General features: G+C 39.1%; 1 protein-coding gene across 1 annotated transcript in view; it reads left to right on the forward strand.

Moving 5' to 3' along the window:
• The first annotated feature begins 3,458 nt into the window (after nt 1-3,458).
• Nucleotides 3,459-25,875, forward strand: part of LOC135481301 (multiple epidermal growth factor-like domains protein 11) — a 38,077-nt gene continuing 15,660 nt past the window's right edge. The window contains exons 1-4 of the mRNA XM_064761148.1: nt 3,459-3,525; nt 22,381-22,521; nt 23,973-24,179; nt 25,640-25,735. Of these exons, the coding sequence (XP_064617218.1) occupies nt 3,459-3,525; nt 22,381-22,521; nt 23,973-24,179; nt 25,640-25,735 (511 nt within the window). The remainder of the gene's footprint in view (nt 3,526-22,380; nt 22,522-23,972; nt 24,180-25,639; nt 25,736-25,875) is intronic.

A 25,875-nucleotide genomic window follows, 5' to 3' on the forward strand; every position in this document is an offset into this window, starting at 1 on the left:
TGGAGTGGTCAACTTTTTATAACAAGGAAAGGTTTTGCGAAATGTAAAGCCACTGGGGTTAGTCATGCTGGATGAGATGTTATTGATATAAAGGTGAGGTGTTTTTAGTCCTGGCGATTTTTTTATTGTTGTAATGTCACACTGTATAGAGCATGTTGTGTCTGTTGTTATTGCGGTAAAGGCATGGTTATAGGTTGTGCTGGATCCGTTGGTATTAGAGTAAAGACATGGTTTTATCTATTTATTTATTTGATTGGTGTTTTACGGCGTACTCAAGAATATTTCACTTAAGCCTCATTATGGTGGGAAGAAACTGGGGAGAGCCCGGGGAAACCCACGACCATCCGCGCGTTGCTGTCAGACATTCCCACGTACGGTCGGAGAAGAAGACAGCATGAGCTGGACTTGAACTCACAGCGACCGCATTGGTGTGAGGCCACTGGGTCATTACGCTGCGCTAGCGCGCTAACCAACTCAGCGACGGAGGCCCCAGACACGCTTTGGGCTATGCTGTTCTATTGTTATTGGAATACAAGGCACAGTTTTGTGGTCATCTTTATTGCTGTATGGATACAAATACGGTTTGTGACCATGCTTATTGATTTGTTATTGTTGTACAGGTGCGGGATTTAGGTCATATTGATAGTATTTTGTTATTGCTGTCAAGGTGCAGGATTTTGGGCATGGCTATTGTTTTGTTATTGCTGTACAGGTGTGGGATTTAGGTCATGGTTATTGCTTTGTTATTACTGTACAGGTGTGGGATTTAGGTCATATTGATAGTGTTTTGTTATTGCTGTCAAGGTGCAGGATTTAGGTCATGGTTATTGCCTTGTTATTGCTGTGCAGGATTTAGGTCATGTTGACCATATTTGTTTTTGCTGTAAAGATGCCTTTCTGCAGGTCTTAATGAATGTGTTGTTATAGGTGTAAAATTTTCGTTTCTGAAGTCTTGCTGAACCTAATTTTTATGCCAGTTTGTTTATAATGTGATGTAATATTTTTACGACATGTTGGTAATGTTTTGTATTGCTATAAAGCCATGTGTATAGAACAAGTTACTTGTAGTTACGCTGCTCTTAATATAAATGTACTTTCTAGCCTTAAACTGAGTGGGTTGTTACTGATATCTGTGTTTCATTTAGTATATATTTTAGTTATTTAACAGTTGTTTAAAGAAAGCTAAAATATGAAGCAAGTTTCATCATATAGACAACTGAAAATTTGGCGTAAAACTGCTTTCATTTATTTTTTTTTTAGATTTTTGAAAAGTGTTAAAAGATATTCAAACATTAAAATTTTATGGTTGGCTTTCTATGAGCCATACTGACGGTATCTAGGAACTCTGACGTCACATCACCTTTTTTCCTGATGCACACTAGAAAGAAGGAATTTTTGAGAACATAATTTTAGCAACCTGTTACTCACTGGTAAAAAGTTGTTACAACACTCAGTGTCGTGATTAGAGTTGGAAGAACTTCCTGTGACGTCAGAGTTCCTAAACTCTGATAGTATTGTCCATAAAGCCCATCTTTGAATTCAAACGCTTGAACGCCTTTGACTCTCTTCACAAAAATCTAAGAAAAATTAAATGAAAGTTTACTGATGCATAGATTTAAATGGACTATTTAGCTATGCCCACTTCGATATTTATGGGTCTTTTCCTTTAACGAAACAGTATATTTGTTTTTAGCTATTATAAAGGTTTATTTTTTCATGTAAGAGACAGTTGCTAATCTCAAAATCTACGTTGTGATATATTTTTGATATTTACATTTTAAGAACAAATCTAACAAATACTGCTGAAATTGGGCTGTTTATTGACACAATAAAAACTGGCCTGCCGGCGGTATATGCACATTTCCTCTCCTATTTACAATTTTTTTCCTTAACTTTGTTAGCCGTTTTGATTGATCCAAATTTGATTCCTATTTTTAAATATTTATCAGTCTGTACATGTAACTGTACGTGTGGTGTCTGATATTCCATCTTTTAGTCGCCTATGGCTACTCAGTGTTGGCATTAAAGATATTATTCGTCATTGTTTAGTAATGTGTTGATTCTAGTGACACAAAATCAATTATCGTTATTTGAGTGTTGTGGAGGTTACAATATAATAACTACATTTCTTTTTATTGAATGTGAAATCTTTGATATCGAAACAACAAAAAACGCTGTGAATCACAATTGTTAAACAAAGATAAACTTCAATTTGTGGCTGGCTTGAACACAAACATGAGTGGATCCCGTTGTTTCTTAGGATTTATCCTATTTGTTCGCTCAACACCATGTCGTTCATATCACGACGGTGTCTCCTTGTAACTGGCCGCCTTCAGTGCCGATATATTTATAGTGCTGGATCGCCATGTGAAAGACACGTTATATTAGATGTACCGTAACACCATTCTCTAAAATGTGCGATTAAAAAAACAGCATCAATCTGTAACAGGGGAACATGTAAAAGGTACGGCCTAACTTGACGACCGACGGCAAGTGACGACCTGTCAATTTGGGTTAAAATCGCGGGAAATTCCTTTATTCTGTCGCTGGTTCGCGGCCGGTGGTTTTTATAAAAATAGGATCTGATGGCTTACGAAGACGGAAACTGACTCATACGGCTTAGATATTTAGTATATTTTTATACATTGCCCATTGACTGGGCCTTTTAATCTGCTCAGTATCTCAGCAATCACTAACGAGATGAAGTCACCACCCAAGCTTTGGCTGGTTTGGCAGGCGGCTGTAAGTCGCAAGGTGAGTCAGGTGCTTACATGGCAGAGAGCTGTGGTTTAGGCCATGCAGTCAGCCCTTCTACCCATACTACGCCTCACTCAAGAATATTTATTGATACTACGGCGAATATCATTATGGTGGGAGGAAACCGCTCGGAGCCCGTCAAAAACCACGGCCATCCGCAGGTTGCTGGCAGACCTTCCCACGTACGTTCGTAGAGGGAGCTAACATGAGCTGGACTTGAAATAGCAGCGACCACATTGATGAAAGGTTCCTGGGTCATTAAGTTACGCTTAGATTGCAAACTGTTCATAATATCATCTTGTTCATGTTACAATCCTTAAGCTTTATACAGTCCCCTGTTCGGTACTTATACACCCCTGGCCTCGGGCCATAAGCGGACTTCGATACAACTAGGGCTGATATTCCCAGAGACCCTGAACGCTGTGTCCATATTTGCCAACAAGAGTGTTGTATATATCACAAAATTTTATAGACTTAGAGTGATTGCGTTGAGTGAGTGAGTGAGTGAGTGAGTGAGTGAGAGCTAGGAGACGCCTTACCGAAGGCAAGTAAGCGTAATATTTCACACTTTTCCGTCTGGGTAAAACAGCTGCACGTCATTCTATGACTTTCGCAGAATGTTTTAGATGGTCGATGGGAAGAACATTGTCAAAAGAGCTGAGGCTATTGTTGGGCCGAAAACGTGATAAAGTCACTGGGGAATGACGGAACTAACTGACGGAAACCCAAGATGCGATGCTGGCTTCATGCGCAACAAGCGTTGGACAGGTAAGTGCATAGAATTCAGTATGACAGAAAGGAAATCCAATGCTTGTTTAAAGAAAGTAATAAAAAATGAAATACATTCAGAACGTTTTTAGTCCCATTTTGACATAAAGTTGCTCTCATTAAGTCCATGTTTACTGTTTTAAATGTTTCACATTTGAGGAGTTATTGAGGTAATTGCTAGAAAATCTAAAACATTTGCCACGGTGTGTTACAATAGTACAATAATAATACATTTTCCTCTCCAAATTGTGAAGGCCTTTGAATACATTTAAATAGTTCCCTGAAGGTTTGAAAATGAGAAAATATCAATCAAATCTCCAAAATTCATAGCACAAATGGCTGGGAGCCAGATATAACCAGCTCCTCCCGTCGGGGGATTAGCCCATCCCCAGAAAAAACGCAGAGCTGTAGTTTTAGTTGGGATTACACGCGGTACACACTGCTGCCCTGTGATTATGTCAACAGCCAATCCCCACAGGGCTCACCAGGTACTAGGACCCTGCACACATTGTGTAAGGTATTAGTTCATTCATAGTTGCTGCTTAACACCGTGCTCAAGAAGTTGTTTAGTATCGAAATTCGCGGATTTATTATATAGGGTTATATGTATAGGACATGCACTAAACTCTCTACTCATGACATGAAAGAGCTTGGTTTTACAATAATCACAAAGAGTTTCTCAAGAACATACCCTGCAGCACTAGATATATGTACAATCATAGCACACATGAGCTCTAAGAACTCACATTTTGAATTCACATCCAGGAGTTTTTGTCTTGGCCTTATTTTTTATATATATTCGCAATTTCGGTTTTAAAATCTCCAACAGACAATTGTCTCCATGAGGAAGACAGGATATCCATTCATTGCATCCATTATCCAGAACGATCCACTACCATTTTTTCTTGTTTATGTGACTCAGCACGCAGCTCAAATATCTAAAATCTTCAGCTAAAGTTGCACCGCACTAGAGAATACCGCCATCCCACTCCCTTTCATAGCATATGCCTGTCAAGTTGTCAAGCTTTGTCCCTCGGCGCCATAGTGCAACGATTTTGTTCAGAAAATTTCTGTGGACATTTCTGTGCTGCTGAATTGTTCGTCAAAATAATACATTGCCCACCAAAAAGTGAATAAGATGTAACACAATAATATCTGCAATTTCAGCTTTGTTTAAATGTGTATTTTATGGTTTATAGCCGTCAATTATAACTACACAGGAGTGGTTATAGGCTGTGTGGCTGTGGTCGTGGTGGTCGCTATAGTAATCGTCGTTATTGTACTGATGTACACGTAAGTGATGCGAACCTAAAAAAGGAGCATGAATGTTTATTCCACGGTTTAGATTATTTTATTTTGTAATATTTTATGTATTTATTATATTTTTATAATATTTTGTTTATACACTAAAGGGTGCGATACACATAAAGTTCTACTCATCGTTCCCTCTCCATGATACATGCTACGCTGTACGTGGTAACCGCCGTCGATACAGAATAATGTGCAGTTTAAATCCTAACACATTTACATGTACTCTGAAAATGTGACGTCTTAACCGAGGAAATCCATATTAGAGATAAGCATTTTGTAACATGCTGCTGTAATAATTTTTTGTTTGTCTGGTCTATATTTGGTGATAAGCTAGCATATCTTTACTGAAAGTATTTACGTGACCACAGACTGTGTTATTTCTACAGAAGAGGATGTCATTGCAATACGTCAGGGGGGACCTTTGAGCGTTCAGATCCGGTCCACGTGGACACAGACCCCCATTACAACTTCCGTTCTTCTGTAGGGAAATGTAATTCTGTGTATTTATTAGGGTATACAGTCATTTTTTTTGCTCCCAGGCGGCCATTTTTGGTGTACAGGTGCATGCTTGGTATTTAATTGCTGGAAACTGTCTAAACTCTGAGGAGGTATGACCTTTATTGAAGAAAGTTTGAAATTCTGGGGCGAGAGGTCACAAGGTGTGAGGCTGGGCCAGGTATGCACCAAAGCTTATTGGCCACGGCATGTTTGGGACTGAGATACAGCGCTAGACGTTAACATTGTAGCTTATGGAAAATTAATGGGGGTCTGAGGCCACGTCCAGAATCAGGAAAGTTCTATTCAAGGGAGAGAAGCGCGGATTTCAACTCTAGTGGACAGCAATCCGTATGAGAACGTTTATGAGAATGAGTACGACAAACTCCGATTTTCTTGTAATGACCGCGAGACCCCGAGGCCCCGGAAAACAGTGAACAGTTGAACCAGTTGAATTTCAACTCTAGTGGACAGCAATCCGTATGAGAACGTTTATGTGAATTAGTACGATAAACTCGATTTTCTTGTAATGACCTCGAGACCCTGAGGCCCCGGAAAACAGTGCACGGTTAAAAATGACAAGTTTTGAACATATATATAGTCTGAATTAAATAATTCGCGCCTTAAAAAAACACTTTCTTTTCCATTTGGACAGATTCAAAGGGCCAATGTTTCTTAGTGGACACAAGCGTTGCGTTTTAGCAGTCCTCTCGTCCTCGTCCTGCAGTTGGCCGAGTTGGCTGGACCGACCTCAGGGAATTTAGCGAACATGGCAAGACTTGCTGACTGATAACAGACCATTTCATAATTAGTCTGGGAAAATGTTTTCATAATAAATCTGACTTAGTTAAGGAAAAAATAATGCAAAACACAATATTTTTTCTCTCCCGGGGCGGTTTCCTTGCCAGCTCACCCTGACAACTCATTGCAGTATCCTGCCCGTGTGATTTTACGTATGATAATTGTGTCCTATATCATTATTCTATAATGGTATAGTGGCAAACCTTTATGTTCACTTTAATTATACAGAAAAAACATAATGGGTTTCCTGTACCAAAAAAGTTCTAAAAGTTGACTTCATAATTATAATAACCGTATCAAATTTAAATTCTAATCTTGCAAGCAAAATTATATATATGCAGCAAATATGTTACTAAAACGAACATGATCGTTGTTCAGAGCGAGGGGGCGGAGAAGCCATGTTGCCACATAGATGGTTGCTATGCAGTTTAAATACCTTCTAGTTTCGAGACTAAATCACCTTGTCCAGTTAAAATAATCGAAGAACTTTATCTTAACTTTTACCTTATTCCAAATGGAACGTGATGCTACTAGTATGTGAGAGTTACATAGTATGAATGAATTGATATCTGCAAGCTTGTGCAGCGTTGTCAGTTTCATGACCTCCAGTGTTTTGAAGAATTAATAAAGTTGCACTTTTTGTAAGTGGTTTAAGGTAACTTGGAGTAGTAAGTATCGAAGCATGGATTTAAACCCTTTGTATTCGTCATCTGTTCAAGTCGCTTAAGTCCCACTTACCAAGCCTTCGTAACAGAATTAAGAGATGGTGTCGGAGACTATCTGTTACATTTCCAATATTGTATGATCCAGTGCATAGAATACTTAGATGTTGATATATTTCATTTGCATTTGTAACTACACTGCATGTAAGATATGCTTTTGTTTAACACTGTAGATAGATCTAAATGCATGAGGTTACTACAGTGCATTTCCATCAGTTAACTGTTCCGTGATATAGACCCTGGCCGTCAAATCGGTCTTGGAATGGTAATTTTCCAGCTAAACAAACAATATTTCCGCAAAATATTGCAAAATTCTAACGAGTCTATACTACCATGAGTAGATCTAATGTTAATGTAAAACATTTACAGCATAAGACAACCATATTATTTAACTAAAATACATATTTATACAATATATGTACACACACCTCATGACTCCTCGTCGTCATATGACTAAATTATTTTTAAAGTAAGCATCTACGAAAATTTAAGGACTATAGAATACATTTTATACATATTTGTTACTTTAAAACAAAGTTGAATGCTTTTGCTGACAAATGCTTTTTAGCACCTTCAAGTTTTCTTCAAATATTAATTTTAATACTTTTTTATTTACTTTTGTATCATGTGTTATTATTCCTGCATAAACCATTATTCTGCTGGTGGACTAAGTGTCCCCAAGGCCATGTTTTTGTTATCAGGTAAAATGTTTACCTAATTCCTAATTGAATACCTAATTGCCTATTAGAGTAAAGCCATGGTGCTGAGCGGGTGAGGGGGCATTTACATAAACAGTTAGAATAACACCCAAGCGTATTTCACCCGTTTCATGTTACTATTTGCCAATTATCATAAAGTGGCAGTCGCCAGTCAGTGGCAGTCACCAACTCCTGATAGTGACAAAATACAGTTTATTTATATATTTATTTTAATGGTGTTTTCGCCGTGCGCCATACATATAGTTAAAAGGAAACTTGACACTGCACGCGGGACTAGCATGCATGTATAATACAAAAGGTATTAAATATAGACTACAATGCTTTTTATGTTTATTGGGGGTATAGAGGAAAAACCCGCTGTGCAAGATGTATGAGTCCGCGTAATTTAATTTGGGGAATAAAACAATATTTTCTAACTCACAGCAACCGCAAAGGTTCCCGAGTAATTATCCTGCGGAAACAATAATTACTCGGCAACGCAGGCCCCGTAACTCTCATCGGCTGATGTCATTTTTTTTTCATCTTCTGTTGCCTGGAAAATAGTTGTTTTCATGGCACCCCAAATACCTCAGAGGTCTACATCAGTCGACGAGGTCCCAATTCTCGAAGTTTCAGGTCCCAGGCGCTCATCTGGCGTTTCGCCTTGATTGGCGTCAATGACAGTTGGATAATTCCGATGAATTATGAGCGGATGAGCGGATGTGGGTCGCACAATTATACATTCATTGATTTGTTTATTGCTTAACGCCATATTCCAGAGGTTTTCACTTATACGATGGCGTTTACTTTTGCTGGTAGAGAAATTCGATGTGCATGCGGAAAACCGTTAACCTGTAGTAAGTTTCTGAAGAAATTTTCTATGTGCAACGTACAGATATGCACACCATATTGATGGAAGGCAAGCGGTCCTCAAAGAACTTCAGGCTTTACAACCAGCCGTACAACAGTCGTCTACCGTATCACTTATTGTCACGAAAGCCTCATTGTGAACGACGGGGGGCGGAATGTACAAACCCAATGTCCAAGTCAATTTGTGAACTCCAGCTTTGTGTGTCCTGGTGATTAAATCGCAATTGCCTTAACCTCTCTCTATCCATTGCCAACAATCTGCGGATGACCGTGTGTTTTTCTGTTGCTACTTCCTTTTTAATTCAACTTCTGCGTTTTTCTAGCGCTACACTTGAATATAGTATCTCTACATAGAGCAGTACATGTGAAATGCCGCTCATTTCCTTCGCAGTATTGGTTCTACGCATAGCTACCCAAGCGAGAAATTATACAAACACATTTTAAGTCTCCAAAATTATGAGATATCCGACCAGTGCACATAAAGTATAAATAATTCGTTCGTTGTTGAATTGAAACATGGCTACAGTGCACGTGTTAACATTTTTACTTCCTTCTTATATCGATCATTAGAAATTATTTTCCATTTGAGCGTTACTGCGTGTTAATTTGACGAGTTCACATTTTTCATGTTCATTCGCTATCCCCGCTACGTATAGAATCCGCAATCGCAGATTTATTTCATTCATCACTCAAAATAACAGTTCACTCATTCAACAGCGGTAAAATATAAAGGTAAAAGAAAGCGCAGTGTAAAACACCATTGTGTTTGTAAATGCTGTACTGTATGTGTTCTTACAATACACCATTAGTGATTAGAAGTCAGATAGAAATGGGAACGCATTTCATGTATACTTTGACTATTAGCACGCTCAAAAACCGTACTATGAATGTAGCAGTGACGGTTTCAGTGCTCTCATATGTTGGAAATCACTGGAAACTATATTCACGCCGTCTTCTTCCTCGTTGGAATATGCTGTAAGTCTATAGTATAATGGTGTTCATGTAGAATGACACAATGAATGGCGAGGTAAGTAGAAACACACCCATCACCCTTCTGCTGACACAATGATTTCTTTCAAGTCATTCTTTGCACGCCATATTTTTGGTACTTCTTATCATCGTTCCGTCTGTAAGGATAGACTACTGCTAGTACAGAAAAAACTGGTGACCCGTGGAGACCAGTGTCAGTCTGTCGCGTTAGTTCACCTCGTCTGTACCCTATATAACTAGGTACACGACTTCACACTGACCTTAAATACCTGGACGCCTAAGACTTGTCGGATGCTTAGTAGGTGTTACTGTGAAACTCCCTGGTACCAATAATGTTCTTGACCACATGTACCATCGTGTATGTGCTCATCAGTGATATCTCATCCGGTATGTACCCATTCTCTTGTCTCGTTGTTTCTGTTAGTATGCTACAGCAAATAATGGAATGTACATATGTCTATCTGATGGATATACTTAATGCGCATCAAATCACACACACGTTGTCTCCATACTGAAGAAAACGTTACTTCAGCCTGTTGTATGGTTACAAATTGGTTTACAACACCAACATTTCAGTGAAAGGGACATGCGCAGTTGTTAAGCCATTCCACAAAAGAATTTGATTTATTTATTTAATTGGTGTTTTACGCCGTCGTCAAGAATATTTCAATGAAAAAACGGATAAGTAGATAGCGCTTCTTTTTCCATTTTTCTTGAATATAGGTAGAAAGATAACACGAGTATGATTATGTAGTAGTACGTGATAGCTATGTCGGGATCCGGGATGGTTCCATCAATGGTAAGCTGCCATGTATGTGTTTGCGAGTGCTGATTGGAAGCAAGAAAATATATGAGCTGGACTACGAAATACCTATAACATAGTGTGAGATATACTCCGAGTTCAGATGCTGATTTTTGGAATGAGAAAACAATATTTGGTGACTTCGCTTACGCAAACCATCTCGCACTCGGAGATGAACCCTAAGATTTTCTTTAAATATTAGAATGTTTAAAAAAGCCATGTTTCGTAATCTCTTTGCGTTTTTGTATAGAAACATTTTCAGTTAGTTTTAGTTCATTATTATAGTTCAGGTAGAAATTATTACTTACATTAGATATTAGATATTATCGACAGGTTAATACACGTGTCATACTTGGCGATGATGTAGCCGGCCGCCACTACCCCTCCGCTCCCCACCACCACATATGTTACTTTAGCCCTTCTCTTGCCCTAACTATGGAACCTCATACCCTATCAACATTTAGGTAAGAGAAACGAAACATAAAAATAATGTTTTTATATGATCTTAACGCGGGGAATTCCTGGTTTAAAACCCAATAGATTGTCTTTACCATGTGCCAAGTAATTATTTATAAGGTATATATGTTTTGACTGGAATTGTTTAGAATCTGTGATTCGAATGAGACATCCACATACCAGCCGTGAACCTAGGGACAGTTTAATCAGGTTTTTGTATTGAACTGGACAAAGAATACAAAGATTTACTCAAAACAAATGGCGAATACTTAAATGCAGCAAATGTTGATGGTAGGCATAATACGATGACTATGGGTTTAGTATCTAACACCAGATGACATTCATTAATCAACTTGACTAGTCTTCTGTGCATTGAGAAGGCATCAGAAAACAACATATTTTGTAGTAATATAACTTCGGGGATATTGGGAACGAAAACCCATGTATAGTGGTGTGAGGATGCTCACTCTCATAAAAGGAGGTAAACTAGGCTGATTACATTGAACATTATGTCATCCGCGACGTATAACCCAGTGCTATGCAGAGTGGATATTTACAACATTAAGTTCACAGTGTGGCATTTTATGGACAGGCTGCAGGTGAAGCTTTTTACTTCTCGCCTTCCAAATGTCCTACCCAGTGGTGTGGGTTTGACAGGAGTGTACAGGTTACGCCCTATTTCTCTTCGGAGGTAACCTTATTTTGGCCTAGATAAAGATCAGGCATTCCGTATGAGCTGTGGTAATATTATCTAGTTCTTTGTAAAGACTATGTAGTTCCCCCAATGTAGGAATGAAAAGAGTTAGGCGATTGACTGGATGATTGAAAAATCTCTAACCTCATTATTTCCCTCATTTACAAATGTACACCGATATATAAAACTAGTTATAATGTACAGAAGACGAAGTATAAGTATACTAAAGCATTCAAAACCTTCTGTAATATTGTGACTTTTCCCCCGCGTGATATATCAACCATCACTATGGCAGTAAGATACAATTCTGGAGTTTTGGCCGATGGTATATCACACTGTGATCTAAATATGAAGCAATATACTACTTCACTGTCAATCATACACAATCTTTAACTGGTATGTCTACAATTTGGGTTTATGTACGGAGAACAGATTTCTTCTTCTTTATTAACAAGAGCTTCGCTTACTGATGCTCTGAATTTATTTGCAAAATCCGCTTTCCCTCATGGCCGATTTCTTATTACGGTTCTAAGAATGTATTTTCAGATTAAGAAACTTGAATTATGCGTCGTTGTTGAGTTTCTTAACCTAGTAACAATGAATTTTAAAAGACATTCAGAATAGCACTAAAACAGAAAGACATGTAAGACTGGTCGACTGGGAAAAATATATTTATCGCTGACGTTGCGGTGTTGAGCTTGATACTTCTTAATCTCCTTGATCCTGAAAGCCGTATAGAATTGGTAGATTTTGCATAACAAATTGGATCTTGGTGTAAATTGTTGCTACAAGGCCCTTAACTTCAAGACTGCCCGACCTCTAACCGACGGCTTAGATCGATCAGCGTTAAAATACCAAAATTTATGTATAAACATAAATATGAGAGCTAATAAAAGAATTATCGTGTGTTCGAGACAATGTGAATCATCGCCAAGCTCTTTAGTAACACCGTACTTTAAGTCTTGTTTATGAGCCAAGGTGTGTTATGTCTGTCACTGTGACTCACACGGTGCCCGTGGCACACGACAGTGTTCTTATATATAGAGCATTAGAATTATTTTCCATTTGGGGTGTTACAGTGTGTTGATGTGAAGAGATTACACTTTTCAAGTTCGTTCCCTATCTCCGCTGCATATAGTACCCTTAACCACAGATTTATTTCATTCATCACTAAAAAACACTTCACTTATACAAGAGCTCTAAATTTTAGAAGAAAGCGCAGAGTAAAACACCGGTAAGTAACTAACGTACATTGTGTTTGTGAATACTGTACTGTATTGTTTTTTTGTAATAGGATCATATCTATTTCATAGATATGTGATCAGAAGTCAGATAAAAATGGGAACGTATTTCATGGATACTCCATTACCTAGCCCAGAGCCGAGTCATGGTTGTAGAACTCTTATATAGTATAATGGTGTTCATGTAGAAGGGACACGGTGAAAGGCGAGGTAAGTAGAAACACCCGTCACCTTTCAACTGATACAATGATTTATTTCAAGTCTTCTTTGCACGCCATATTTGTGGCATTTGAGATAGGCTACTGCTAGTACAGAAAAACTTGGTGACCCGGGGAGATCAGTGTCAAGCTGTTGCGTTACCCTACCTCGTCTTAACCGTATACAACTAGGCATACGACACAGACCCTGAATGCGTGTAAGCTTAAGACTTGTCAGTTGTTGAGTAAGTGTTACTTATAAACTTTTCTGGTAGCAATGATCTTAATCACCCCACCTGTACAGTCCTGTATCTCCTCATCAGTGATATCTCATCGGTATGTGCCCATTCTTGTTTCATTGTTTCCGTTAGTATACTGGAGCAAATTAGGGAATGTACGTATATCTGTCTCAACATACACTGATGGATATACTTAATGCGCATCCAAATCACACACACGTTGCATCCATACTAAAGAAAATGTTACTTCAGCCTGTCGGTATGATTACCAATTAGTTTATAACATTAATACTTTACCAGTACAGCGGAACTTACCCATCAGCAAAAGGGACGTGCACAATTTTTAAGCCATTTCACCGAAGAAATGTGTTTGATTGGTGTTTTACGCCGTACTGAAGAATATTTCACATATACAAAGACGGCCAGCATTACGGTGGCAGGGGAGCTGGGGTGGGGGGTTGGTGGGGTTGGGGAGGAGGAGGTTGGAGTAAAAAATTACTTCGAGAATTCCAGTGCCAGTCTGACTTAAAATGACTTCGTTATCAGGAAGTAGTTTCGATTCACTCCATTTTTAACTACAAATATATCGCCGTCGGACATACCATAGACAACTGACACGATTGATAGCGTTTTGTTTTTCATTTTTTCTTGAATATACCTGAAAGATAACACGAGTATAATTATGTGGTAGTACGTAATAACTATGTCATCTGGGATGGTTTCCATCAATGGCAAGCTGCCGTGTATCAGTATGGGACTGCTGACTGAAAGCATGACGATATATTAGAGATTTGATGCTGATCTTTGGAATGAGAAAACAATATTTTGGTTATTTCTTTGACGGCAAACCATCCCACACATGGAGATAAAACCTAAGTTTTTCTTTAAATTTAGAATGTTAAAGAAAGCCTTGTTGCGTATTCTCTTTGCGTCTCCGTATAGAAACATTCTTAGTTTGTTTTGGTTCAGTATTATCCTTCAGTAACAATATTGAACATTATTGGACGTCAATAACAGCGATACTTTGTGCTAGGGGATCCTCTCATCGATGTTAGGCTGTCATTAGTTATATTAGGTATTACATATTATTGACAGGTTAATTCACGTGTCATCCTTGGCGATGATGTAGTCGGCCGCCACTACCCCTCCGCTCCCCCACCACCACATATGTTACTTTGGCCCTTCTCTTGCCCAAACTCTGGAACCTCACACTCTATCAACATTTAGGTAAGAGAAACCAAACATAAAAATAAAATTTTTTTTTATGATCTTAACCCGGGTACTTCCTGGTTTACTATAGGTTGTGCCAAAAGTAGTTATTCATCAGGTATATACGTTCATGACTGGAGTTATGTAGAATCTATTATTCGAAAAAGGCATTCGTATGCCAGCCGTCAAACCAATAGGGACCTTCCAGGTCAATACTCGCAAGGCCGGTTCCCAAAAACGACGCATAACACAAACCATCACAGAACTAAGTACTTCCCCCCTTAGGGCCAGGCAGAACTAGACACAATCATGAAACAGAGCGCCAGAAATCCCTGACGCTCTGTCCGTATTTACTTACAAGAGAATTGCACTCCACTGCTAAGAAAGCTGGAGCGAAGGCGTTTAATGGAACAACCTTGACACACTAGTTTTTGCAGAATTATCTTGTAACGTTGATTGAGGGCAAATAGAGGGTATTATTTTAAAAAGGATAACCAAAAAGAACACAATACAAAAGAAGTAAACTACATTGGCGACAAGACAGGTGACACTGCCTTAGTGTGCTTTTGGGTTCTCTACGCCCGAGGTGAATAGCTGGCCAGCGTGGTGCAGTCACCCAAGAGCCTCTCACTAATGCAGCCCTTTTTTCCGACCATACGTGGGAAGGTCTCTCAGCAAACTGTAAAACACTGATCAAGTAAATAAATGAAATAAATCAGTGTGATCTCCACGTATCCACTTGTCCGGGATATACGTTATCTAGGCAAAGATCCGATTGACTGTGTGAAGGGGAGTCTTCTCAATTTGAGTGCTAAGTTTACACAGCGCTACTTTAACTGTTGTTGACGTTCCCGCAGAACAATTTCTCTCTCCATGTTGTAAATTGTTTGCTATTGGAAGACACACTAGGGAAACCACAACATATTTGAGTTGTTAACAACATAAGTATTTCATAAAGTATAACGTGAAATTATTATAACTGACGGCTTTGTGGTGTTGCAGAAAATGCCATTTCGACGAATTGGGTAGACAATAGATATTTCACGGAGGGCAGTTTAATCAGGTTTTATGTTGAACTGGACAAAGAATACAAAGTTTTACTCCAAACAAATGGCGAATATTTAAATGTAGCAAATGTTAATGGTAGGCATAAAACGATGAGACTGGAATTAGTATCTATGCGTCAAAACACCAGATGACATTCATTGATACAACTTGACTAGTCTTCTGTGCATTGAGAAGGCATCAGAAAACACACCATAATTTGTAGTAAGATAACTTCAGGGATATTGGGAACAAAAACCTATTCATAGTGATGTCAGGATGGCCACTCTCACATAGAAGGATGGGAAGCTAGGCTGATTACGTTGAGTATTATATCATCAGCGATGTATGTGCTATGCTATGCTATTTACAGCATTCAGTTCACATTGTAACACTTATGGACAGACTGCAGGTGAATCTATTTACCTGTTGTTATTCAAATATCCTACCCAGTGTGTGGGTTTGACATGTTATGCTCTGTTTCTCTTCGGATGAAATCTTATCTTGCCCAAGTTAAAAGGTCGGGCATTCACTATAAGCTGTGGTAATATCATCTGGTTCTTTGCAAAAACCAAGTAATTCCACCATTGTTGGAATCAAAAGAGTTAGGCTTGACTGGACGATTGAAGGGCCTCTAGTCTGTTCGAGTTATTAGCTCATTTGAGAAATGTACATCAATATATAAACTAGTTATGATGTACACTGATGGGGAAGTATAAATGTCTACTACAGTTGTTCTGAAATATTGTGTCTTTTCACAGCGTGACATATCACTATCAAACACACACAGTCTTTAACTGGTATGTTTACAGAGTGGGTTTACGTACGAAAGAAATACACAGATCCACTTTATACATGTGGTTATTGTAACATAATCCATTGAAGATAAGGTCTGCTAACGAACTACTATCCATTTGTCGCACACAGTGTCATAACGCTTTAGAGGGGCTCACCTAAGCGCGGATCACATCTAAACCTTGCGTGATATGGCTTAGACGTGGTCAACGAACGTCCTCTACTATTTAGTACTACAAATTCCCGTTCCTTAAGCTGTTAACTTCAGAATTGTCCCAAGTTGGCCTTATCGGTCAACAAAACTCTCAAAAAGACTTGTAGTCGCTGCTCTGGTTTTACTCTCTATGCTGTACGTCTACATTGTACGTTTTTTTTTATTACATTGTATTCCTGTATAAACCAGGTTTCTGCTGATGGACTAAACATCCCGAGGACTGGTCCCTTTGCACCGTTTTAATGTGATTGTATGTTAAATGTGATGACAACACAATAGTTTGAGTAATTTCTAGACCACTGACGTCTAATAAATGGCAATTAATATCACTGCGGAATCCACTTTGTCCATTGCGATTTCTTACTATGGTTCTGTGAATGTTATTATTTTATTAAGAAACTTCAGTCGACTTTCAGAAACAACCTTAATAACAATGAAGGTTATAAGACGTCCAGGTTAGCACTAAAACAGAAAAAATGTAAAACTGGTCGACTGGAAAAATTGTATATTTATCACGGATGTTGCGGTTGGCGCTGATTCTTACTTGATCCTCCTTGATAGGTATGCAGTTGGTATATTGCGCATAAGAGAGGTTGTGTCGTGGAAATTGTTGTTATTATTGGTGTAAGACCCTAACTTCAAGACTGATTGTCGGACAAACCACTGATCACTTACCATACATCAGCGTTAAAACAGCAGTTCTGATTGAAATATGTAAAGAAAAGCAGATATACAAACGGTAAATTGAGCTGGTAACATCCAAAGGAGTGTCAGTCATCATTTTCTTGATTTCCCATGTGAAGTTGTCGAGATTTTAAACAGTAACATTTTGAACGTAACCGTTATCAAAGCCGCAATAATCGTTACCCCAAACCCACAGTAATAGTTACCAAACCCACAATAATCGCCATCACAACCCACGGCAAATCGTTACTCCAACTCGCATTAATCGTTACCCCAACCCAAAGTAACAGTTAGCCAACCCGTAATAATCGTTATCACAACCTGTAATAATCGTTAATCACAACCCACAGTAATAATTACCTAACTCACAATAGTCGTTATCACATCCCGCAATAATCGTCACCCCAACTCGCAATAATCCTTGCCCCAACCCACGTTAATACTTACCCAACCAACATTAATAGTTACCCAACCCACAGTAATAGTTACACAGCCCACAATAATAGTTACCCCAACACACAGTAGTAGTTATCACAATCTGCAATAATCGTTACCCCCAACCCACAGTAATAGTTACCCAACCCGTATTAATCGTTATCACAACCCGTAATAATCGTTATCACAACCCACAGTAATAATTACACAACCCGTAGTAGTCGTTATCACAGCCCGCAATAGTCGTCACCCCAACTCGCAATAATCCTTACCCCAACCCTCGTTAATACTTACCCAACCAACAGTAATAGTTACCCTACCCACAGTAATAGTTACACAACAAACAGTAATATTTACCAGTAATCGTTATTACGACATATAGTAATAGTTACCCCAACTCCCAATAATCGTTATCACAATCTGCAATAATCGTTACCCCAACCCACAGTAAATAGTTACCCAACCAGCAGTAATCGTTATCACAACCCGTAGGAATACTTACCCAACTCACAGTAATCGTTATTACAACCCGCATAATCGTTACCCCAACCCACGGTAATCGTCACCCATCAGGCGGTAATCGTTACCCCAACCCACAGTAATAATTTCCCCAACTCGCAGTAATTATTATCACCGCCCCCAACAGTCGCTACCCCAACCCACAGTAATAGTCACCCAACCCACAGCAATAGTTACCCCAACCCACAGTAATACTTACCCAACTCACAGTAATATTTACCGGCCCGGATAGCACAGTTGGTAAAGCGTCAGCTTCGGAAGGGGTAGATCCAGGATCAATCCTTCATCCAGTCACACCTAAGACTTTAAAAGAGGAAATTGTAACTCCTCACTTGGCGTTCAGCATAAAGGGGATAGTGCAACGAATGATTAACCCGTATCAGTATAATGGCTCGGGCTGGGCAGCTTACTCGTCTCAGTGAAGCAGCTCTAAATAAAGAGCGGTGGAAATCCGTCCTGCAACAAGGAGGCACATTACACGTACATGCAGCCTAAGGATTCCTTCGTCGTCATATGACTGAAAAATTGTTGAGTACGACGTTAAGCCCCCAAGCACTCACCCACAGTAATATTTATTCCAACCCACAGTAATAGTTATCCACAGTAATCGTTGTCACAGCAATGGTTAACCCATCCCACAGTTATAGTTACAACCTACAGTAATAGTTACCCAACTATTAATAATCGTTATCACATCCCGCAATAATAGTTATCCCAACCAACAGTAATCGCTACCGCAACTCAAAAGAACTCAAACTGTGTCCTAATTGCACACGTATGTATAGGCCTATAGTGCTGTCGAATACGTTTTTGTAAAATTTGATGTGATTGTTACCAAATCTTCTTGATTACCATTTAAAATCAAAAGGCGCTAAACAGCAAATTAAAACAGGTTCTATATAGGGAGTCCAGGTTTATTCCCGTCTCGCCTAATTTTGAACTGGCCTAACTGGGGGATGGGACCTTCTTCGCACCACCGCGCGTTACTCAACAGATCTACACCTTGCATGCTTTTGTGGAGGGCTGAACGATGTTTGAATTGATACTATGGCAGAAGCAAACGTCACTGAAGCAGCATTAAACCTGGCCGATTGCGTCACTCAAACTTGATTTGAAGGCCACTTTCTCCCCCCTGTCAGGAATCAACACAGAAACGATGGACCTTGCAAAACATATCATTTGGAGGGATGGCACAGAAAACTGAACGGTGGTGATGAAGGCCCATCCAAACGTCTTTGAGACTACACTGACTCTGAGAAAAGAACAGGCTTTAAACGAGATAAGGATACTACAGCTCGAGAGTGGCGCCCTTCCCTCCTTGATAAAGAGAAAGCATCGAAATATTGATGATCCTCCTTGACCAGAGCTCTGACCAGTGATCTGAAAACGCCCATCCAGTTTGCAGATGCAGAGTCATACTTCAACAAAGCCTTATAATTCGTCACTGTATACGTATATAAGAATAATTTATCAAAAACTTGTTCTGTGTCTTTATGCTGTATGTGACTTGTAAATAAACGTGTAAATAATAGACATACCTTTCATAATGGTGTTCTGCTATTTGTGTTCTGCTAATTGTGTTCTGCTAAATAGCACATGTGTGTCATATGTATAACCCTTATGTTAATTTGACTGATACCTCATATTCGCATTTCGCCAAATCGATTTTAGGTAGGCGAATTACAAAGTAGGCAAAACTATTAAAGGGTCAACAATGTGTATCGCTTATGATCCGCTCTATCAACAACGGATTCCATTTGTGCTGCTGGAGGGTGAATCCCAAGGTGGGGTGTCCTGGGTCTGTCTCGCTGCTAGCTGCCATTTTTGTTAGGACCGGTTGACATTTTGTCTCGTTTTTAACGCACCAGGGAACTAAAGGTATTCAAAATCATCCAAAAACCCTCTCGTATTACATAAGGGCAGACGCATCATTCTCGCCATTAGCTGTGTAATGCCTTAAATATTGTAACAAAGTTAAATGACACACATTTAACATGGTCTTAAATGAGATCCTGGGGTCTAATTTTAAGTCAGTGTGGAACTTACTAAACATATTGGATTGATTTGATTTTTTATTTATTTGATTTTTTGATTTATTTATTTATTTGTTTGATGGGTGTTTTACACCGTACTAAAGAATATTTCACTTAAACGACGGCGGCCAGCATTATGCTGAGAGGAAACCGGGCAGAGCCCTAGGAAACACCCATACAATCCGCAGGTTGACGGCAGACTTTCCCACGCACAGTCGAAGAGGAAGCCAGCATGAGTTGGACTTGGACCCACAGCAATTGGATTGGTGGATTTGATTTTTTGAGATCTTGCAATATGAAGGTTTATACTGTATATACAATCGCGCCACTTGAACTGTGAAGAGACGTATATCTGAAATAAGCTGTAGATAGTCCCTTACTATGTTAACTAAATGGGCAACTTACACGGCTTACGGCTATTTGGTACCCATTCGTATTAGGCTGGACTCGCAATTGTTGCATCAGTAACTATGATGTAGGTACTGAACGTTCTGTTCATATTTACCCTCAGTCGGAGCATTATAATCGCTGTAAAATTTATAAGAAATGATATTAAGTTACATGACTTGCATGCATGTTTAGAAGAGAAACCTTAGGGATGGGAACAGGAGTTTTGTTTAGAGAGGAGTACTATTTTAAAGACCAGAAAGCGCATATTTGGTTAGTGAGTGAACATGGTGTCCACTTCGGTTCATTGCGCAAACACCTTTAGCTTGAATGGAAGCAGAACACTGCTTTATTCTTTCAGAAATATATATGTTTGCCGACGGTTTCAAATAAATTACCACTGAAATGAGCATGTACAATAAAAGAGACCATTGCCCTGTTACTGAATTACACGATAGCTGAGTATTCTGAAAACAGGCCATATTTCACCGGTTACATGGGCCCATTTGCCAACTATCACACTGTCATCGGTGCTCTGGTTTCACTCTTTATAATTAGCTATATTTAGTTGAGTTTGGTGGCTAAGATGATAATTTTGTATCTAAGCATTGCTTTTACACAAATGTTTATTAAATATTGTCAGGACAGAGCGTTTAGTGCCTTTTTAGACCAGAGGATAATAAGTTTCATTTAACATCTTTTGTGAAAGTTGCTACTTTCAAGCATTTACATGAAGAATTAGAATAGAGCTGTATTTGTCAAAGCTTGACAAGAGACTGGTTAGGTGAAACAATTAACCATCACACGGTTGTTGCTGATTTAGTTTTACTTTCCATACTAATGTCCTTTGTATGGCACAAACCAGGGTTCTGTTGATCGCAATTCTTGATTTCTTGGCATTGTTCATATGTAAATGTCTATAACATGTGACGACTGAGCACATCAAGTAATTATTGCTCAGTGATCTTCAGCACATTGCATTTAGCATCACGCACTGCATTTTTAGACCCAGTTCTGCATAAATCATTTTGTTTGGGAGTTTTTTGTTGCTTAAAGACTTATCTGAACCAATAAGAATGATTTCCTTTGTATCCAATACCTGCAAAAACCTCCAACGTTCTATTGGTAGGTTTATTGCCAACGTGGCTTGGTCCATCTGTCTTGTTTTCATGTAGATGTGTATTACGTGCGGACATCATTTTCAGTAACTCGAGACCAGTGAAGGGTAAATAATAATAATTTGCAATTTTCCATGTCCCACAGATTACATGTATGAAAACATATCATTATATAATTGAATTTAATGTAAGCAAAGAAAAGGATTTGCACCTGCCCATCGGATGTGTTTTACAACAGCACCAATTTCCTATTTCCAGTTGTACGTGAAATGACTTGTAGCAACTTGCAGATAGTCGTGGGTTTTCCACAGACCCCATCATAATACCGCCTGCCGTCGCATAAGTAAAATATTCTTGAGTGCGGTGTAAAACGCCAATCAAATAAATATAAACTACAATATTACAGTTTTATGCACTGTTAACCATATCAAACAATCTGAGCCAAGCAGCATCGTGGGCAATGCCGGCCTTCAGTTTTACACATTTACTTCCAAGGACTGTGTTCGTTTTACAAGCGCACATCAAAGTTTGTCAGAATCATAATAAAGAGGATTAATTAGCAGGTGGAAGAATATAAAATGTGAGTCCTTTTGTCTGTGAATCTTCGGACTTTTACTTACTGTCCATGTAAAATAACGTCGTTGGAAACCTTATTATTGCAACATGGTCAAAAGTCTGCTTTTGAGGATATGAAACACAGATAGCCGAGAAGCATAAATATAAGAGCTAATAAAAACTACTATCCTGTGTTCGAGACAATGTGAATTATCGCCAAATTCATGTAGTAACACCGTACTGTAGGTATGTCTGTCACTGTGACCCGCGTGTTACCCGGCCAAACAACAGTGTAATTATGGCAGTGTGACTGATGCTTATTGTAATTGTACCATGTATGTTATAGTTTCAGCTGTGTGTCCCGGCAGTACATACGGCCCAGACTGTAAATACGACTGTCACTGTAATACCAGTGTGACCTGTGACCTTCAGAATGGTTGTGAAGGGAAATGCGCTGCAGGTTGGGACGGACCCACGTGTCAAAGGCGTAAGTAGTCAATATGCTTTAACTGCATTGTTTGGCAGTATTATAAACGGTCACCAGCAAAAACTCAGCAGCGAAGGTACATTCACCTCCTGCCTCATCTCAGTGAAGGTGCACAAGTAACAATAGGATCCACTGTACACCAGTGTTGACTTCATGTGGTGTATGTCTGCCTGAAAGCTTTGTGGTTTTTATCAGAAAGAACTATCAGAAAAGGAACCATGATTAAGAACATTCCATCTTTCATATAAATAATAACGTATTTATTTATTTGATTGGGGTTTTATTTTACTTATACGACGGCAACCAGCTTTGTTTACTAGTTTGACAGCTGTATATATCCTCATCCACGACAACATTATCATGAATAGCTTGATGCTTATAGGAAATGTCGCTCTGGGAAAACCAACATTTCATTCGTCAGACTTCAACGGACACACATCTGAGCTGGCTGTTGACGGTATACTGGGACATTCTTACGCGGGTACACCTTGTACACACACAAGGAGGACACCAAGTCCAGCTTCCTGGAGAGTAACACTGGGCGCCGTGTACTGGATTAACAACTTCACCATATACAACAGAGAAGAAAACTGTAAGTAACCATGTTTAGTCTGATTATTTTCTGTTTCTCTGTTTTCTCTGTTTAATTGAACAGCCATAGGCATTTTGTTTTTCTTCTGCTTTATGCTATTTTCAAAGCTTTTAATAATGGGACTGGCGCGACACTTCGTAAGGAAAGTGAAACAAGTTACCTCTGCAGTGTAGAGATTTCTGTTAAATACCGTTTTCGTTTTAGTCTTCTTCTCTTTTTTCTACGGAAAAAACATCATGTAAATCAGTTTAAAGTTATAAGGAGTGACACTGCCACGGTATGATTGTCAGACCCTTTACGTTTGCCTCGTTTTCGAATACATAGACATTATCGTCGTCATATAAGTCAGTGAGGTACTTTACACTTACAATGTAAATGAATAAACGCCTTTGCCTGTCAGTCACTAGAACACAAGATGTGTGGGTTCAAACCTACCCTTGGGCAGACAATTTGTATGTTCCTCTGTTCTGGCAATTCGTTTGATCTCGGTGAAAATAAGCGCTTGACGACTTTCGTGTCCACAATTTAACGTTCGTTAAAGATCACTTGTCTAACATGTTCGTCAGTAACTTGCCCAAGGTTGGTGGTTTCTCCCGTGCAATTTGTTTTCTTCCACGCAAGACCTGATCTCCATTGTGCGAGTGTAATATTCTTGAGCATAGGCTGACGCAACAATCAGATAAATGACTAAATGTTTAGATATAAAAAGCAGAACCTGCTATTCAGTATTTAAGTTGAGAGTTAAACGTTTCAAATTATTTACTGGTCAAATTATGTTGTGTTACTAGAATTTAGCTGAGCAGAATAATTAGAGGAATTCCTTGCAACACATGAATCTATAGTTTTATGTTCTTTACAGTGGGACGTCGACTCAGCGGCTTCAATTTGTATGTGGGAAACTCCTCCCAGGCTTACAAAACCTGTTATAAAGACACCACACCCAATACCACGACCCCCGGGCCCATCGTAACCGGACACTGTACGGGAGGTCCGGTGTCAGGAGACACCGTCATGATAACATCACGTCGAGACGAATATCTAACACTTTGTGAAGTTCTCATCTACGGTACGTTTATGGATTATGTCTTAATTTGCATACTTTTCTCATTCTCATGCTCGTATACGTTGAGAGGGGCATAATTTCTTTCCTTAATTTAATTATCGCACACTGCATATATGGGGTTGATGTCATTCCAATTCACGGTTAAAAATTTATTTGTATAATCTGCTTGTCGATAGCAAGGTATATCACTTGATGAAGTGGAAAAGCTCCCTCCAGAGCCTTGTCAGGAGACCACGTCAGAATAGCATCACTATCAGGTGTACTGCTAACATTTTATTAAGTGTTTGTATGTATGTATGCTTGGGGTTTTAAGTCAGTCTTAACAAATTTTCAGTCATGTTTTTGACGAGGAATCATTAGCCGTGTACACACACTCGTACTGCGTCTTCTTATGGCAGGGTGGTGTTCAGTATGAAGGGAATAATTGACCCGTATCAGTATAATGGCTCTGGCGGGGCGGCTTACTTACCTTCTGTATGGCGTCTCACTGAAGCAGCGTGAATATCATCGTCGTCATATGACTGAAAAATTGTTTAGTACGACGTTAAACCCCAAACACTCACTCACTCACTCTTATGGCAGGGCGTCCATGCTGCAACTGCCGCCACTGAAGTACCATGCCAAATACAATACACATGATACCGCCACCAAGTCACAACATACTGACACCGGACAGACCAGTAATATTTCCTTGCTAGAACACCTGTCAGTGTTGAGCGCCAAGAGAGGCAGCAACAAGTATCATTTTTAACGTCTTTGGTATGACCAGGGCCAGGTTTGCCTCGTGAAGTGCTTATCTACGGTACATTGATGTGTCTGTGATAACAGCGTGTAAGCATCTATCTTAATATGTCATAATAGTACACAGACAAGACAATCACATCGAGGTTGTTTCTTTACAACGGCTTCAAAATTCCGTCGAAATCTCTATATGAACAAAAAGAAAACTATATTAAGTATAAAACAGAAAAATATGTATATCATGCAGGCGATATTTATGTTATCTGAGATTAAATATGTATAGCTAATACATAGTTGAACTGTTTAAAAGAAAGGATGAGATTGTTAACAATTTAGGTTCACGTGGTTATTTTCATCATTTATAAAGCAAATAGTCCGCTTCGGGAGCGGTAGAGTTAAACCTAAAAGAGGAAGCTGTAACTTCCTCGCTTGGTGTTCACTATGAAGGGGATAGTGCAACGAGTGGTTGACCCGTATCAGTATAATGGCTCGGGCGAGGCGCTTTACTTGCTTTCGGTGAAAAGAGCGGTGGAAATCCGTCCTGCAACAAGGAGGCACATTATATGCACTGTAAGGATTTCTTTGTAGTCATATGGCTGAAAAATTGTTAAGTACGACGTTAAACCCCAAGCACTCACTCACTTACTCATAAAGCAAATAATTAAAACATTAGATTTGAGGCAACTAGGATAAACGTTTCATATTAATTATACCCCTGACAGTGTGTTCCGCTGGATGGTATGGTGAAATGTGTGGACGACAATGTAATACAACGACAGCATGTTCCAAATGTGACGTCACAAGGACACGGTGTACAGGTAAAGTGGCTTTAACATAAATAATAGGCTCATGCTGACTAGGAGAAGAAATATAAATGCGGTAATACACGAAAGCGATGACCAATCTGGAAAACTGTCAGATGGAGTTATTTTCTGTCTTGCAAGAGAGAAAAAATTCC

Source organism: Liolophura sinensis, unplaced genomic scaffold, assembly GCF_032854445.1.
Source record: "Liolophura sinensis isolate JHLJ2023 unplaced genomic scaffold, CUHK_Ljap_v2 scaffold_15, whole genome shotgun sequence".
NCBI lineage: Eukaryota > Metazoa > Mollusca > Polyplacophora > Chitonida > Chitonidae > Liolophura > Liolophura sinensis.